This window comes from Centruroides vittatus, unplaced genomic scaffold (assembly GCF_030686945.1).
Source record: "Centruroides vittatus isolate TY-2023 unplaced genomic scaffold, ASM3068694v2 contig_329, whole genome shotgun sequence".
In the NCBI taxonomy this organism is placed as follows: domain Eukaryota; kingdom Metazoa; phylum Arthropoda; class Arachnida; order Scorpiones; family Buthidae; genus Centruroides; species Centruroides vittatus.
In genome coordinates, this window is record NW_027122113.1 from 2589195 (window position 1) to 2604387 (window position 15193).

At 33.3% G+C, this 15193-nt stretch overlaps 2 protein-coding genes across 2 annotated transcripts in view; both read right to left on the reverse strand.

Annotated features, from left to right (window-relative positions):
* LOC136973776 (ubiquitin-conjugating enzyme E2 T-like) overlaps positions 1 to 15193 on the reverse strand; it is a 290402-nt gene that overhangs the window by 213293 nt on the left and 61916 nt on the right. The window lies entirely within an intron of this gene.
* Positions 3818 to 5572, reverse strand: LOC136973885 (zinc finger BED domain-containing protein 5-like). Its single transcript, XM_067268663.1, has one exon. It carries the CDS (start codon positions 5570 to 5572, stop codon positions 3818 to 3820), a length of 1755 nt encoding a protein of 584 aa, XP_067124764.1.

Consider the following 15193-nt stretch of genomic DNA (forward strand, 5'->3'; position numbering starts at 1 on the left):
TTTCTTTTCTTGTTTGATGCAGAGGAATCAGTTCTACTTCGTTTGGATGACATAGTAGAGACTCTCAAGTCTCCGTGGATATAACAAAATAAATTGTAGCTATGCGTCGATTCCGCGCTACATGCCGAACTTGTAAGCTGAACAATAATGTGGGGGGTGAGTAATCAAGAGTTGCGTGGCGCTCAAATAAAAGACAAATCGACGATATTTGAAAATCGCGTAACTCCGGGTTCGCGTAAGTCGGGGTAGTGTAAGTCGAGGTACTCGATTACACACTTCATAAAACAGAAGTAATTTTTTAATCAATAGTAATTAATACAGTTATTAAGAATTTAATGTACCAACGTTAAATTTTACAACATAACTATAAAATTTAACAACTCAAAAACATATAATGCTGAAAACGAAACTTATTTTATATATTAATCTAATTTTATTTTAATATCCTATTTAAATTACAAGATACTTAGGAGATTATAAGGACTGACTTTTAACTCTTTTCTCCTCAGGCAGTAAGAATGTAGAGCACTTTATAATACTATTGTGAGTTCTATCAAGATGGTACGAATGGTGAGGATCATTTATCAGAAATAACATGTTTACACATCACCACATGACTGTAATAACCGTTGGTGGTTATATAGTTAACTTATATAGGCTGGAAGAGGAGATCGGGCTGGAGGTCCGGATAGCGTAACTGGCAACGCATCTACACAGTAAGCAGTTGTGGGGTCGACTCCCACTTCGAGCCGACTTTTTCTCCCAGCGGCTCTAAATTATTTAAATTAATTAACTAAAAATTATAATTATTAATGTTAATACGAGATGGCGCATAACGCCTCCCTCTAAAGTCAAATTGCTTACGTAATTTATTTAGTAATTAGCCTTAAACTAGCCCCATAGAATTTCGGCATTTGGTTGGTGTTTTATCACCACTTAGAACAACGTGTTGGAATCGGAGTTCGATCCTCTAGGCTTAATTTCTAATGAAATTGCCATCGCAATTAATTTATAAACTTTGATTTATTAAATTCCTATAATCCAGGATATAACGAAGAGTTTTATTGTGGATAAAGTGAAAAAAAAAACTCAAAATAATTCATTTATTCGCTTTTAATTCGTTCTAATACTAGTTAGTGTTTCACATATACACTTATATTTAAAATATGATATACTAAAAGTAAATAATATAAACATTTTAATTTGTAATTGAAGACTTCTTGCAAATAAGCACTCAAAATGCAAATGAAAATAAAAATAAAATTTTTGGTTAATCTCTATTCTGTAGGAAGTTATTTTACATTTGCTCTAATAAATAATCTGAATATTCATGAATTTCTCGGTTTATTTTGGAAAATTAATTACCAAGAGGCAAGCTACTTATTTAAAAGCTATGATATCAATATTTTTAAATTTAATTTAGAGAATATTATTATCTTCCATGCTCCAATTACATAAATATTTTAAATAGTCACCACAGAAACATGATGAGATTATTAAAAGAGGGAAAAAATCCCAAAAGTAGCACTAAATTATAAAATTTAAAAATTTAAATTTGGAAGTGAAACCGAATAAATAGACCACACCCAGAAGATAACTTATAATTTAAAAAATTAATTAAAATCTAAATTTCGTTATTTGTTGGCAAAAGAACGCTAGACTAGAATAACAAGCTAATTGTTAATAACAGTAAATTAGATATTCTTCCATGAATTAAATCAAAAACTAATGCAAGAAGTTTCCAACTCTGTTAGAACTTGTCAAGAATTTTCCATTATTGAGATTTTGTAGTGTTGAAAAATTACCCTATCAGAATTTCATTATGTCCCACTTCATAATCGGTACTTTCTTTTTATAATTCGAACTATCGATATAGAAATATTCATTTTTGACGTATCTTATCATAAAGGTGACCATCCGTCCTCCTTTAGGGAGGACAGTCCTTCTTTTGTAAGTTCTTCCTCCCTCGAAAAGTGTCCTACATGTCCTTCTTTTTGATATTTGAAGACTAATCTGTAAATCTCCATATTTGATCGATGCCGAGCCGATCCGTTGCATTTAATGAGATGTGATGTGTTTGTATTTGACATGACAGTTCATCAAGGCTCGGTACTGTGCAGCAAAACGCGATTATGAAACGCATGTGCTCTGCACAGGAGACCTTGAGAGAGTGCACTGCATGCAAGTAGCTTTGTTTACTTTTTACCGAAACACAACATGGCACATACGCATGCAGTAGAGATTATTATAGTGTATTGTTGCTACAATGAATAAAATGTTTCTTTTATTTACAATATTTTTTCCTTCAATTTATGTGTGTCCTTTTCATTGTAAAAAAGTTGGTCACCTGTGAGATCCCGGGGAGGTAGAGGAAGTCGTACCTCCCTTTCCGGCTACAGGTCGTTGACCTTTTCACTTGTCAAGATGGCTAAGTTTACGAGTTGCGGTCCCGAGGGTCAGGACTGTTCTGTCGGGCGAGTGGAGGGGAGGTGAGGTGGGGTCGACGACAAGGCGAAGGTGATATTCGAGTCAAAGAGGACACCATTTAACAATTAAAACAAGATTTATTGGAATTAACAAAATGGACAAAATACAAACGTAAATTTCGACTAATTTCTCTATCTCACGTAGGTTCCCTATTCTCGAGAGAGAGTTTACAAGGTCAGTTCATACCTCTTTGGCGATTTGACACATAGATATCCAAGAAGTGTTCCTAGGTATCCGGGAATTGCACACTTTTATAAAATCGCGACTGAGCGCGTTGACGTTGGAACTTAAGGTCCAGAACGATGGCGACCTGCGATGGCGTTGGTACGGCTGATGATAAGAGAATCCCCGGAGGGGGGAAAGAAGCATCTTTTATAGTTTTAGGCTGGGTCTTTGTGAGTCGGGCGGAGTCATTCAGCGTCACTTTCCAGAAAGTGGGAACGTCGATAGATTCAGAAGGCATAATAAAGAGATGGCTCGCTTGCTTGCGTTCACTTGCTTGATGAATAATGCGTTGTCTTCTCAATGAGAAACATCTTCCTGAAACAGGGCAAATACGATCGAGGTCGGGGCCAGCGAAATGCTCACACCAAGTGAATTGGTCAATACAAAAAAAGGAGAGCCGTTTCAAACAGAATTCAAACTATTCAATTGGAGCTAGAATCCCGAAAATGGAAGGGAAGTGTCCATCTCCATCACATTAACAATACCCATGGGAAGACGCAACTCGACTCCCGGCCAGAGCGCACGCTCCCATCAAAGAACCCAACAAATAAGTCAAGTGCTATTCATCCTACTTCGCACATTAATAATAATACACGGCTATCTTCATCGTCCTCGTTGACTGCTAAAACCATCGGTAGAGGGAAGGGAGACCAACCAAACGACGTAAGTTGATGGTAAACTTTGCTCCTTCCGGACATGTATCGTGCGGCAGGCATGGCTTAACAACAGCTTCTCAAGACATATCTTGTTCCACTCTTCGAACGGATTAAACGAACTCGTCAGAGTGCGGAGAGATAGATGAAGAGGAACTGACGATCGGAGAAAGGTGTCAAGGTTGGCACATTTTACGAAGCGATCGAAGACACCGATCCTATAGATCAGTGTTTCCCAAACTTTTTTAGGCCACGCCCCACTTTAACATTTCTAAAATCATCATGTCCCCCCATATAATAATTTTAGTTAAAAATTTATTTTTGTTCTTTTTAGTAATATGAATGATATTTTTGAAAGCGATTTCTTACAACTGTTGTCAAAACAAAGAAACGAACTTTTAATAAATAAAAATAAGATATTTTTAAAACTTAATTTAATGTGATTTGTGGACTTAATGCTTTTTACACAGCGATTTTATACCTGGCTCAAGCTTAGTTAGCGTAAGTCTCAAATCTCCACGTTGTGTTATATCCAGACGATTTCTTTTTTTAGTCAACAAATCACTCACAGCTCTAAAGCCACATTCAGCTAGATATGAAGATGGAAACGGTAATAAGAGTTTTCTTGCACATTTTGTGGTATTGGGGTATTTTTCTTCTGTTTCATCGCAAAGCCATGCCATCGCACCTTTAATATTAAATAGAGTTATTACAGATTCGTCACTTTGCAACTCCGCGAGTTCTTCTTGATATTGCAGATTGGATATATCAGCTAAATCCACCAAACCTGGTTGCACCATCCATGTCGGAAAATTCATTTCTTTTAAATCAGCAAATCTCTCTTTAAAATCCGTAATTAAAATTTTTAAATGATTAACAATTTCAAGTATTGCAGAGTCAGAAACATTACACTTGTTGAGCCAATGAAACTGTTCAAAATTTCTGTTACTTAAGTGTTTCTGACTTAATTCTAGATTCTTAACAAAACCAAATATTTTTGCTTTGGCATCGACCAGTGTTTTGCTTGGTCCTTGTAGTTGCTTGTTCAATATATTTAGCTTCTCAAAAATATCGGCTAAGTAACTTACATATGCTTTGCCATTTGTTGTCAATAAGAACTTCATTTCAGGCTTATCAATTAAAAACTTTTTAAGCGAATCAAACAACTCATTAAATCGTTTTAAACAATTCCCTTTTGATAGCCACCTTACTTCAGTGTGTAGTAACAATCGTACATGGTCTTCATTTTGCTCCTCACAAAATAGCTTAAATAAGCGCTCGGTTTTAGCGCTGGCTTTTATCGAGTTAATGCATTTGATAACTGCATTTAGTGTTTCATGGAGGATAGGAGACATGTTTTTAGCCACCAAGTTTTCTTTATGAATAACGCAGTGAATAAGGGTCATTTCTGGATTATCAGCTTTCATCAATTGTAAACAACCATTTTTCTTGCCCATCATATTGGGGGCACCATCTGCAGCACACGAAATAACATTCTTCATGGGGATCTCATTGTCATCCAAGTAGCATTTGAATATGTTGTAAATGTCTCTCGATTTGGTAGTGCTTTCTAATTGTTTACAAAATAGCATTTCTTCTGCAAACTGTCCACGTTCAATATATCTAACATAAGTGATAAGAACGGCCTCACTGTCTCTTAGAGTTGACTCGTCCATCTGCACAGAAAAATTTCTGGTTTTTAGTTTCAAAACAAGTTGTTTTTCAATCTCATCGCCCATCTCGTCGATCCTTCGGCTGACAGTATTGTTACTAAGAGGCATTGCTACTACATCCTCGTCATCTTTTTCTAAAATGGTTTTCATAAAAGCAGAAATAGAGGGCTTTATTAGATTCTCCCCTATTGTGTGGCTCTTCCCTGATTTAGCAATTAACAAAGAGATTTGGTAACTAGCCTCTTGGATACGACTATTTGTTACATTTCTAGACGTGAATATTGAAGTAATTGTCGTCCTTTTCTCGAACTTTTCCTTCAATGTTTTGAAGAAACTTAAATCTGAATTAATATAGTCCTTGTGTTTGGCCTTCAAATGTGCTTCAAGCCGACCCAATTTCATAGATTCGTTTGTCAAACATTGCTGGCATATTAAGCAAAACGGCATCCTCTCATCATTAACTGCTGGTATGAATCCATATTTCAGATATTCCTCTGAATATTGACGAACTTTCTTTTTTGTTGTTCCACTCATTTTTTATGGGCTAAAAAAATAAAATTTTGTAAAAATAATTCAATGTGACAGAGTAAACGTAAATTAAGAAAAAATTGTTTTTGTGTAGATATACATTTTGCCGCAAGTAATACTAGGGATAAACGCAAGCCCTGAAGATTACAGAAGATTAGATTGCGGGAATTAAATTCTTATGGACTCCTTTATCAAAGACACTCCTATTAGAGATATTCAAACTAACAAAAATAGCACAGTTTATTAGTTTATAAATATTATCAATAGTTTTAAACTTTAAAAACTTATATAAAAAGTTAAATGTTTAAAAAATAAACAAAAATTATTCAATACATAAAAATTATATTTATACAACATGTATCAATAAATTCATTTAATCATATAAATGACAGACAATTAAAAATATTACGACATATAGGTGTTAAAAATATAAGAGTTAAATTCTTAGAAAAATTTTGCAAAAACGTTGTTACTTAGCGACTTTAAGAGATACAAGATTTCTGCGACAAGAGATACAGCAAAGGGAAAAGCTGAAAAGTTACAGTACTTGTGGACTCTAATAACATAGTTTAAGTTTTGATACCATCTTAAAAATTATTATAAATAATTAAAGTCCTCTATTTAAAAAATTGCTTTTTCATATTATTTGTCACCTAAAGCGTTGCGTTAAAAAAGCTCATAGCGAAGGGGGTAAATTATGTCATGTCAATTCTCAAATTGCCCCCCTCCAACCAGCAAATTGCCCCCCTGTGGGGCGTACGCCCCACTTTGGGAAACACTGCTATAGATTAGTATCAAAGAAGGATCACCCGCCTAAGAAAAGTTACAAACAGTATTCCAGAACAAAGAAAATTCCAACGTACACCCTCAACCTATGAACTTTGAACTTTACTCTCGTCCCAGAGTCAACGATAACGTCATCCGGCCAACCAACTGACCGATTCCAAGAAACCTAAGACTGCCATCTCCTAGCCTCAAGTAATAAATATTGTCACGCGTCTAACACGCGCCGGGATTTATTTGTATGTAACTAATATCAAATTACTGTAAGAGCGCAAATAAGTCGCCTCGAATTGTAAACCTTGTTATCAATTGTTTATCAAGAGAGAGAAAAATAGAAAAGAAAAACCAAAATTCCACTTGTAAACATAAGTCTACCCATGAATGTTAACAATCTAATATTTTTAAAATCACACTACTTAAGTATGATTTTAAAGAAAACATGGAGTGAATGTGAGATCTGGATTTTATAGCCCGAAATTTTAATTATTTAGTATTAATAATTCTCTATTATATAACAGCTTAGTCGACAAAATTCCTTAGCTGAGAAAAATATAAGACCCTTTTCCCCTAACTGTCAACTATCCATTGTTTTTACACTGTGTGCAGATCAACTTGTACCTAAGTTTACAGTTAGCATCAGAATTCGTCATTTGTTTTGGATCCCGGGAAGACCTATAACCCTAATCCAATCAGCCATCGATCACGTGACAGATTTTCCCATCAAAAAGCTATAAAAGATGCTTTCTCCCCCCCCTCTGGGGAGAAGATCGTCGATCAAGATCAAGTCACGTTGGATTTACCATCTTACCCTTGTTCCTAACGAATAATTTTACCGTGGTGCCCAATTGGATTGTTAAGAATAGACGGATTAGCAAAGAGGTATGGAACCAATTATGTGAACTCTCTCTCTCTCTCCTTCGCGTGATAGGGATTTATAACTCCCCTCAATGTTAAATTTTTGTAACGTCTCCTTAGTATCCAATAAACCGTTGTTTCCTTGTTAATTGGTGTCTTCCTTGCTCGAATATCGCCGGTCGCCTTACCGACGACCCCACCTCCTCCCTCCCAGTTAGGGATTGCAATTGCTGGATTCCTCATCCAGCAATCCAGCTGGATCCAGCGCATTCTTCGGCCTGCTGGATCCGCAAATACTCAGTTAACTTTCTAAATAATGGCGAAAAAGTCTACGTTGTCGCGTTGCCGCTTTGCTAACTACTAGACTGCTACTAATTACTTACTCACTACTTTACTAACACTAATAATTCAATTACTTATAAATAAACTATACCTTAATCAATCCAGCAAATTTAAATAAAAAAATAACGTACTCAATCGCTTTTAACGATCTTCCTCAGTTACAAAAGAATACAACATTAACTATAGAACATAAAATGTGTTTGAAATAAATATAAAAAGAATAGTGCTTAATTACATCCCATTTTTAAACAAGATACATAGATGTACTGCCAGGTCTAATAATTTTCGTATTGTATACCGACGTAATCCCACGTTTTCAAACTTTTAAGAAACGATAAAAAGAAAGAGGATCGGAATTCAACAACGGGTATATATTCGGTGCCTTTACACGACCAACGTTTCAATTCCAAGCTTGTTTATGTGGGTGCAACGATGCGCAGTTTAAAACAAAGGCTCAAGACCACAAATATACAATCAGTAAGAACCTTGACAATACTGCGCTGGCATCATACGCAAGACAGAAGGATGTTAATGTCCAATGGGATCAAGCGGCAATTATAAAAACGACGACGAATAAGCAAACGGTCAAACATCTTGAGAGATTGGAAATCTGCAAGGCGCACATGGCAACTGGTTGTATAAACCATAGAGATGCGGACTCATTGTCTACCGTGCGGAGATCCTTTTACATTAATTAATGTTATTAACGGACAATGCTGGTTTCGTTGTTATATCTTATATATATATTTTTTTCCGCTATTTATTTTGTTTATTTATCTATATTTTGTCCGTTTGGGCGTTTTCCGTTAATTTTTGTATTTATTTCGAACACATTTTATGTTCTATATTTAATGTTCTATTTTTTTGTAACCGAGGAAGATCGTTAAAAACGATTGAAAACGTTATTATTTTATTAAATTTTGCTGGAATGATAAAGGCGTAGTTTATTTAACTTATTCTACTTCCAGTACATAGTTTTATATACTTATAGATAACTACAGACTAATATGTAGAGCCTATATAAGAAAACTGGTAAGACTGATAGCCACTTAGCCACTGATTATCCATCCTTACATTATTATAATATATTAATATAAATTCATTAATAGAATTACCTTTGCTTTATTTAACTTAAAGATTACATTATAATTATAATCTAACTAAACATTTAAAGTTAATTATCTCTAAAGTGTTAAACCGAACCAAAGTTAAGTTTACTACCTAAATGTGTAAGAAGTTTTACTGATTTATAGTGACCAGTCTAAATAATAAAAGTTTCTTAAGTATTTTAAAAAAAAATGTTTTATTTCTTTAAAAAAACCATAAATTTCTGGTAAATAGATAGACAGATAACACTTTATTGCACCAAAAATACATTCACGCTGGATCCGCGCTGGATCCAGCTGGAATGATTTCAATCCAGCAAAAATCCAGCTGGATTGAAAACACTGCTGGATTGCAATCCCTACTCCCAGTCTCCGTCCACTCGACTGGAGAAAACCATCCCGTCCCCGCGGGACTATTAACGTAAGCAAGCCATCTTGACAAGTGAAAGAGTCACGACCTGTTGCCGAAAAGGGGAGATACGACTTCCACCTCCTCCCGGCGGTTCACACCTTATTATCATACTCTCAAAGCACGTAAGGGCGCACTTTAAGGAATAATACTATGTACAGTATTTTCTTATTTATAAATCAATATTTGTTCAGTTTCTTTAGATTTACTGAGAATGATGACAGTAAAACCTAAATTAACTACAGAATTTTAGAAAAATTTTAACATTTAATTTAATGATATTGTACTTTTAATGATAAAGCAATTAATTTTTATTTCGTTAACGTTACATTCTAACTCTAAACATTATCAATGCATTATCAATTTATCATTGCTTATTATAAAGCCCAGGGCCATGCGGTAGATTTTCTCAATATGATGCAAGCAAGACGCAAATCTCCGAAATGCTGCTTATGCCACCCCTTTACGGTGCGGCCGCCTCTCTGTATCATAGCACGGTACGGCCCTGGTAAAGCCCATAGACTTAAAAATATAAATTCTCAAAATTTTTGCACATTATTTCTTCTATTCTTTACCAGTGATTCTTAACAGGGGACCGCGGCCCCCTGGGGGTCCATAAGAAGTTTGCCGGGGGCCACCAAATTATGCAAAATTTCCTTCGGAATATAATAAAAAGAAAATTGATGTATAACCGAATATCGTATTGAAAAGTGAAATAAAAAAGATAAAGTTTTCCTATTTAGTTTTTTTTTTTTTTATTTTTTATTTCTACCTACATACAACTTTGTTATTACAGAAGAAATAAATGCAAATATGCTACTTACACCGCAGTATTTACTTCTTTTATTCCAAAGCAATTCTAAGAAACTATTAATGCTTGGAATTTTAAAAATAATTAGGAAAAATAGTAGGCTTTGAAAATTTAAATATTTTTGCAACAGATATGCAAAATCCTTACCATAAGTGGGCGTTTTAGTTTTAGTTCAGTTTTAGCATCGACATTGGATCGATTTATCGACATGTTTCTTATTTTATTTTCTGTTAAATATTAATGAGTTTTCATGTTTAATTGTGAAGTTTCAATGTTTTTTAAATAGATAATGAAATAATAAAGTTATGATTTACATTTATTATATAAAAAATAAAGCAATAATAAAAAAATCAATTTATTATAGATAAATTATCAAATATAAATTATTATTAAAAAATGGGAATCACAAAAAATTATGAAATATTTGGTGGGCCGCGAGTATAAAAAGGTTAAGAACCACTGCTTCCATCTATCAATGGCCGAGTAGATAAAACCACTGAGCATTGGTTCTGGGTTGGTCTCAGAGTTTCTTTCAGTGCCTTATTTCAGTAAATACATGGATATATATCCATGGAATATTATTTACTGTATATGTACACTCTTAGTTTATGGAGGGAAGAGGGGGTTGATTTGCCCAAAATTTTACAGACATAAAAACACGAGCACTAATTTATAATTTGCCACGAAAAGTTGTTAATATTTTTGCTTTCATTGTCTGATTTTCCTCTTTGCTTTTCCCGAGTCTTTCTTGAATTTCGACAGGTGGCCCGCCTATTTTCCGACTCGAACACCCATGCCTAAATAGAGACTGGTATCCATAAAATCATATGGACCCTTATCCCATAGAAAGTTTTCTCAGGAGGCACCTCCTTGACAAGTAACCATCACGTTGCGTTGTTTTATCCTGTCACACCAAACCAGCTCTATTCTATAATTATTTTATGAATTCTTTATTTTTTATTTAGAATATACAAGGTGTGACAATTAAGTTCGGTGAATTACCAAAAAATAGTAATAATGATGATTGCATTGGATAAGGAAAACAAAACTTTACTGGCGTTCAAAGTAGTCACCCTAGATACGATGCACTTTTGACAATGTTCGTTTAAATATTGGAAAATTTCAGAAAAATCTTTTGTTATCGCCTTTATGATGGATGTCACGTACGCATGGATGTTTGAAATGTCTGCAAATTTCTGTCCCTTCATCGGCAGCTTCAATCGTGGAAACAAAAACTCGGATGGAGTTAAATCCAGTAAGTAAGACGATGATTCAACTCAACAATTCTATGCGTTGCCAGAAACTCCGCTGCAGCTATATGAGTCCGCTTCCCTAAGTCAACTGTCAATAGCGAGTTTGCGATCGAAGTTTTCATCTCTAAAACGTAAACGTCGAACGTCAAGCGCCGCTTACGAGATAGCGGCGCTTGACGTTCGACGTTTTAGAAATGAAAACTTCGACCGCAACCTCGCTAATATCTGGCGGATTGTTTCACAATTTGTGTCTAGTTATTCAGACATCATGCGAACACTCAGTCGTCGATCCCGCAATATCAGATCACGAATTCTTCCTACATTATCGGATGACCTGGAGGTTGTGGACCGTCCATTACAGAGAACATCTTCGAGAGATTCGTTTCCATCACGAAAACGTTTGAACCAATCGTAAACACACTCTTTCGTCATTGCTTCATCTCCCTAAACAGTTTTCCGCATATCATGAGTTTCTGATGCACTTTTACCCGACCTAAAGCAGAACTTGTTGTCGATTCGTTGCTCCATTTCTCGCTAATGGCAACCGTTGCCACAGCTCATGTAATCATGCGCATGGACAAGCTACAGGTTTCAACCCGTCTATCTTTCAATCGCACTGTTTCCATTTTTTTTCTAAAATATCATATTTATTTTAAAAGCTGAATAACAATATAATTTCTAATTGATTTATTTATAACATGTACTGTACACATATACAGTAAAACCCGTGTAAACCGGAATCGCACGGTACCGAATATTTTTCCCTGTTTGGCAGGTTTCCGTTTTATTCAGGTTCAGCTTTGAATAGGTTTTACTGTATGCCATTTACATAAGTGTAATAAATAATTAAAGTTTTTCATTTATTTGAGAATTAAATATTTAAACTGTAAACATAAAACCTTTTTAACTTAAAATAAATTTATATAATTTTCTCCATATTGTGAAATGAAATGGAACAAGTATAGATGCTATTGGCATCTTTTGTAATGATCCCATATTTTTCTGAATGATATGCTTATCAATATGCTAAAAATAATTTCCGCATTATATCTGGTCCCAGATTATTTACTATAATATCCTTATTTATTCAGAATGTTTATAAAAACAAAAAGAATTCTAGACAATGGCATTTTTTATTTAGCATTTTTGATTCTGCAGTTTTATTTTTAACATCATTTTATATAGGTTATGTTTTTCTATACCTTCTGACATTTTACTTACTTAAAAAATTAATAAATTTCTTCATTCTATATTAATCTTAATACGAGTGTATTATTTAAAAAATCATTTTGATAATATTGCATAATCCTAATAGCGTTCCACATTTCCATTGTTTTATCTCCGTTTTAAATCTCTCCTTTATTTTATCATTGCTTTTAATATTTCTTTTTAAATATTATAAGGGAAGACATTTTAAAAAGATCTTATAAAATAAAAACTTTTTGGTCAACAAATAAATTGATCCTGTATTCTATTATATCATATGCACTAACTAGTGCATATAAATACAAAAAAACATGCTAGTATATCCAATTTTCCTTCATTTTTATGAGGAAATCAGATCAATAGCTTTAATTAAGCTGATTAATACTTTATTAATCGATCCAAACTAATGAGTATTATTACAGGCAGTGAGCGGGATTTTTAAAGTGTGGGTTATAAAAACCTTATTTTTCATAAAGTAGTTCTTTAATTTTTATAATAGGCCTATATATACAGAAAAAAACAGTACAGTAGATTAAAGAGGAACTGAATGGCTACAAAATAAATGTTATATACCAGACGTGGGCAAATGCGGCTCCGAGAGCCGCATGCGGCTCTTTTTGAGTTACATGCGGCTCTTGCTGAAAGTGTTAATTTCTGTTTTTTATTATTATTTTTACAATTTTATTTTTGTAATTTTGTGAAAATATGTTTATTTAAAAAATTCAATATTTGTTTTATATTATATTTATATTATATAATAAAATCACGCACCTTACCATACTATCCGCCACGACAGTACAGAACTGCGGCTCCCATGCATTTTGCAAACCCTACATTTCGGCTGCCACTGAACTCTTGCTTGCCCACCCGTTATATATAATACGCTGTTTGTTTTTAATTATTTTCCAAATGCGGGATTAAACCCCAGAAATCTCTCCTTGTGCATGGAAGTTTGAGGATTTAATCCAAGTCATAAGTCTGGTTTGCACACTTATGACTTGCATAAGTTGGCAATAATTCAATATGCAAACCGTGAGATGTACTGAATTATTGCAATATAAAAATCAAATATTTTAGTAGATTCCAGGCAAGTTGACAAGTTAATACAAAAGAATTGATGTAAATTATATTGCGAAATCTAAAAATATTAAAATATTAGTTAAATTAAATAAATATATATATATAAATTTGGGATTATCTGGGATTTCTGTGTAATTACAAAAAGTCGCAAGCTTTAAAAGAGGGCATCTTAAACTTTTTCCATTCGCGACTCCCCTTATATACGAGAAAATTTTACGCGTCCCAGGCATATAGGGTATGTAAAATGAATATAAAAATAAAATTACTTCCTGATAATAAAGCATAAAACAATTTATTTCAAAACAATTGTTTGAATTTCATATTATTTTATCATTTATTACAATTTATTAAAGACAAAAGCAATTTTGTACATTTATAAGATATATGTACTGTACTTATTTATATTTACATAAAGAATTAAATCTTGGCTGAATATTTGTAGTTGCAAGGCGCAGGACGTCAACGTTTTTCAGAGTTGATCAACGTTTTAATTTTGTAATTGTCAGTGCTGAAAACGCCGCTTTCACATAAATATGTAGTATAAAATTTTAATGTCAAATTTGGTTACAATATGGTTACTTTTAGTGAAATATGCAAAGAAATATTCTGAAACATGGTAAAAAAAAACAATAGAAAAATAAATTTATAAGAATGATTTTTAAAAAAACTGTTATAAATAAATATATATGTTACAGTAAAAACCCGTTTTTAGTGAATACGCGTTTTAACTTGTTGAAACTAGTTTTTACTCGATGTCATTGTTATAACCCGTTTTGTCTAGTTAAAACTAGAATTTACTGCTGTACATGTTTTGATTTTAGATAAAACTAAAATCAAACATTAACTTTTTAACTTCTAACATTAGTTAAAACTAATTTTAGCTACATAAATATGTTTGGGGGAAATAAATAAAGTGATGATTGGAATTAAAACATTTGTATTATTTAATACGATATTTATTGAAAATATTGGTCACACATCTGTGTTATTAACATTAATTAACCCTTTGTCCCTGAAGGCACCGATCGATCGGTACCCTGGCTTTTAAGCAAAACTTCGAGGGTACCGCTTCATCGTTACTTTGGTAAATATCGGTTTTTGTAAAATTTATTAACAACAGATATAATCTCGTTCGATATGAAGTGAATAAAGTATAATAATTCATTATATTAGTTGATAGCAGTATAAAATTTTGATTTCAAACAAATGTTTGATATAATGTGCGATAATTTCACAACGAATAAACATACATGCATAAGTGTTATATCGAATTGTACAAAACAATATTCTGCGTCTTTCTGGCTCAGTGCCAGCAAACAACTATGTAACTAGACAACGTTAATTTTCACAAAATGTTACAAATTATCAAGTTTATGTGTCAGTTCTGATATATATTATTTTTTTTCTTATAAATGTTTCTAATAAAATGCATTGAAAAATATCGTATTTAAAACTAAAGATATTAATAAATGTAAGTGATTTTTTTCATATAGATATAATGATAATTTTATTTTTGGTGAACTTTTAAAATAATATCGCCTGACTGACCTATATTGCTTTAGGAGGGTTCGCAAAATAAACGTAAACAAGATGTCGGGGGGAAAAAGGTTAAAGCGATACGAAATTCATCATACACTATAGGAACGTGTTAGCTGAATGACCTTGGTCGAAATAGTTTTTACTAAACCATTTTGTTAAAACCCGTTTTGTCTAGTTAAAACTAGTTTTAACTCAAATTTATTTTTGACTAGCAGTAAATTCTAGTTTTAACAATGACATCCA

What these genes read in the sequence shown, in the direction of transcription:
- LOC136973885 (XM_067268663.1), bottom strand. Translation starts at nt 5,572, where the DNA reads ATGAGTGGAACAACAAAAAAGAAAGTTCGTCAATATTCAGAGGAATAT.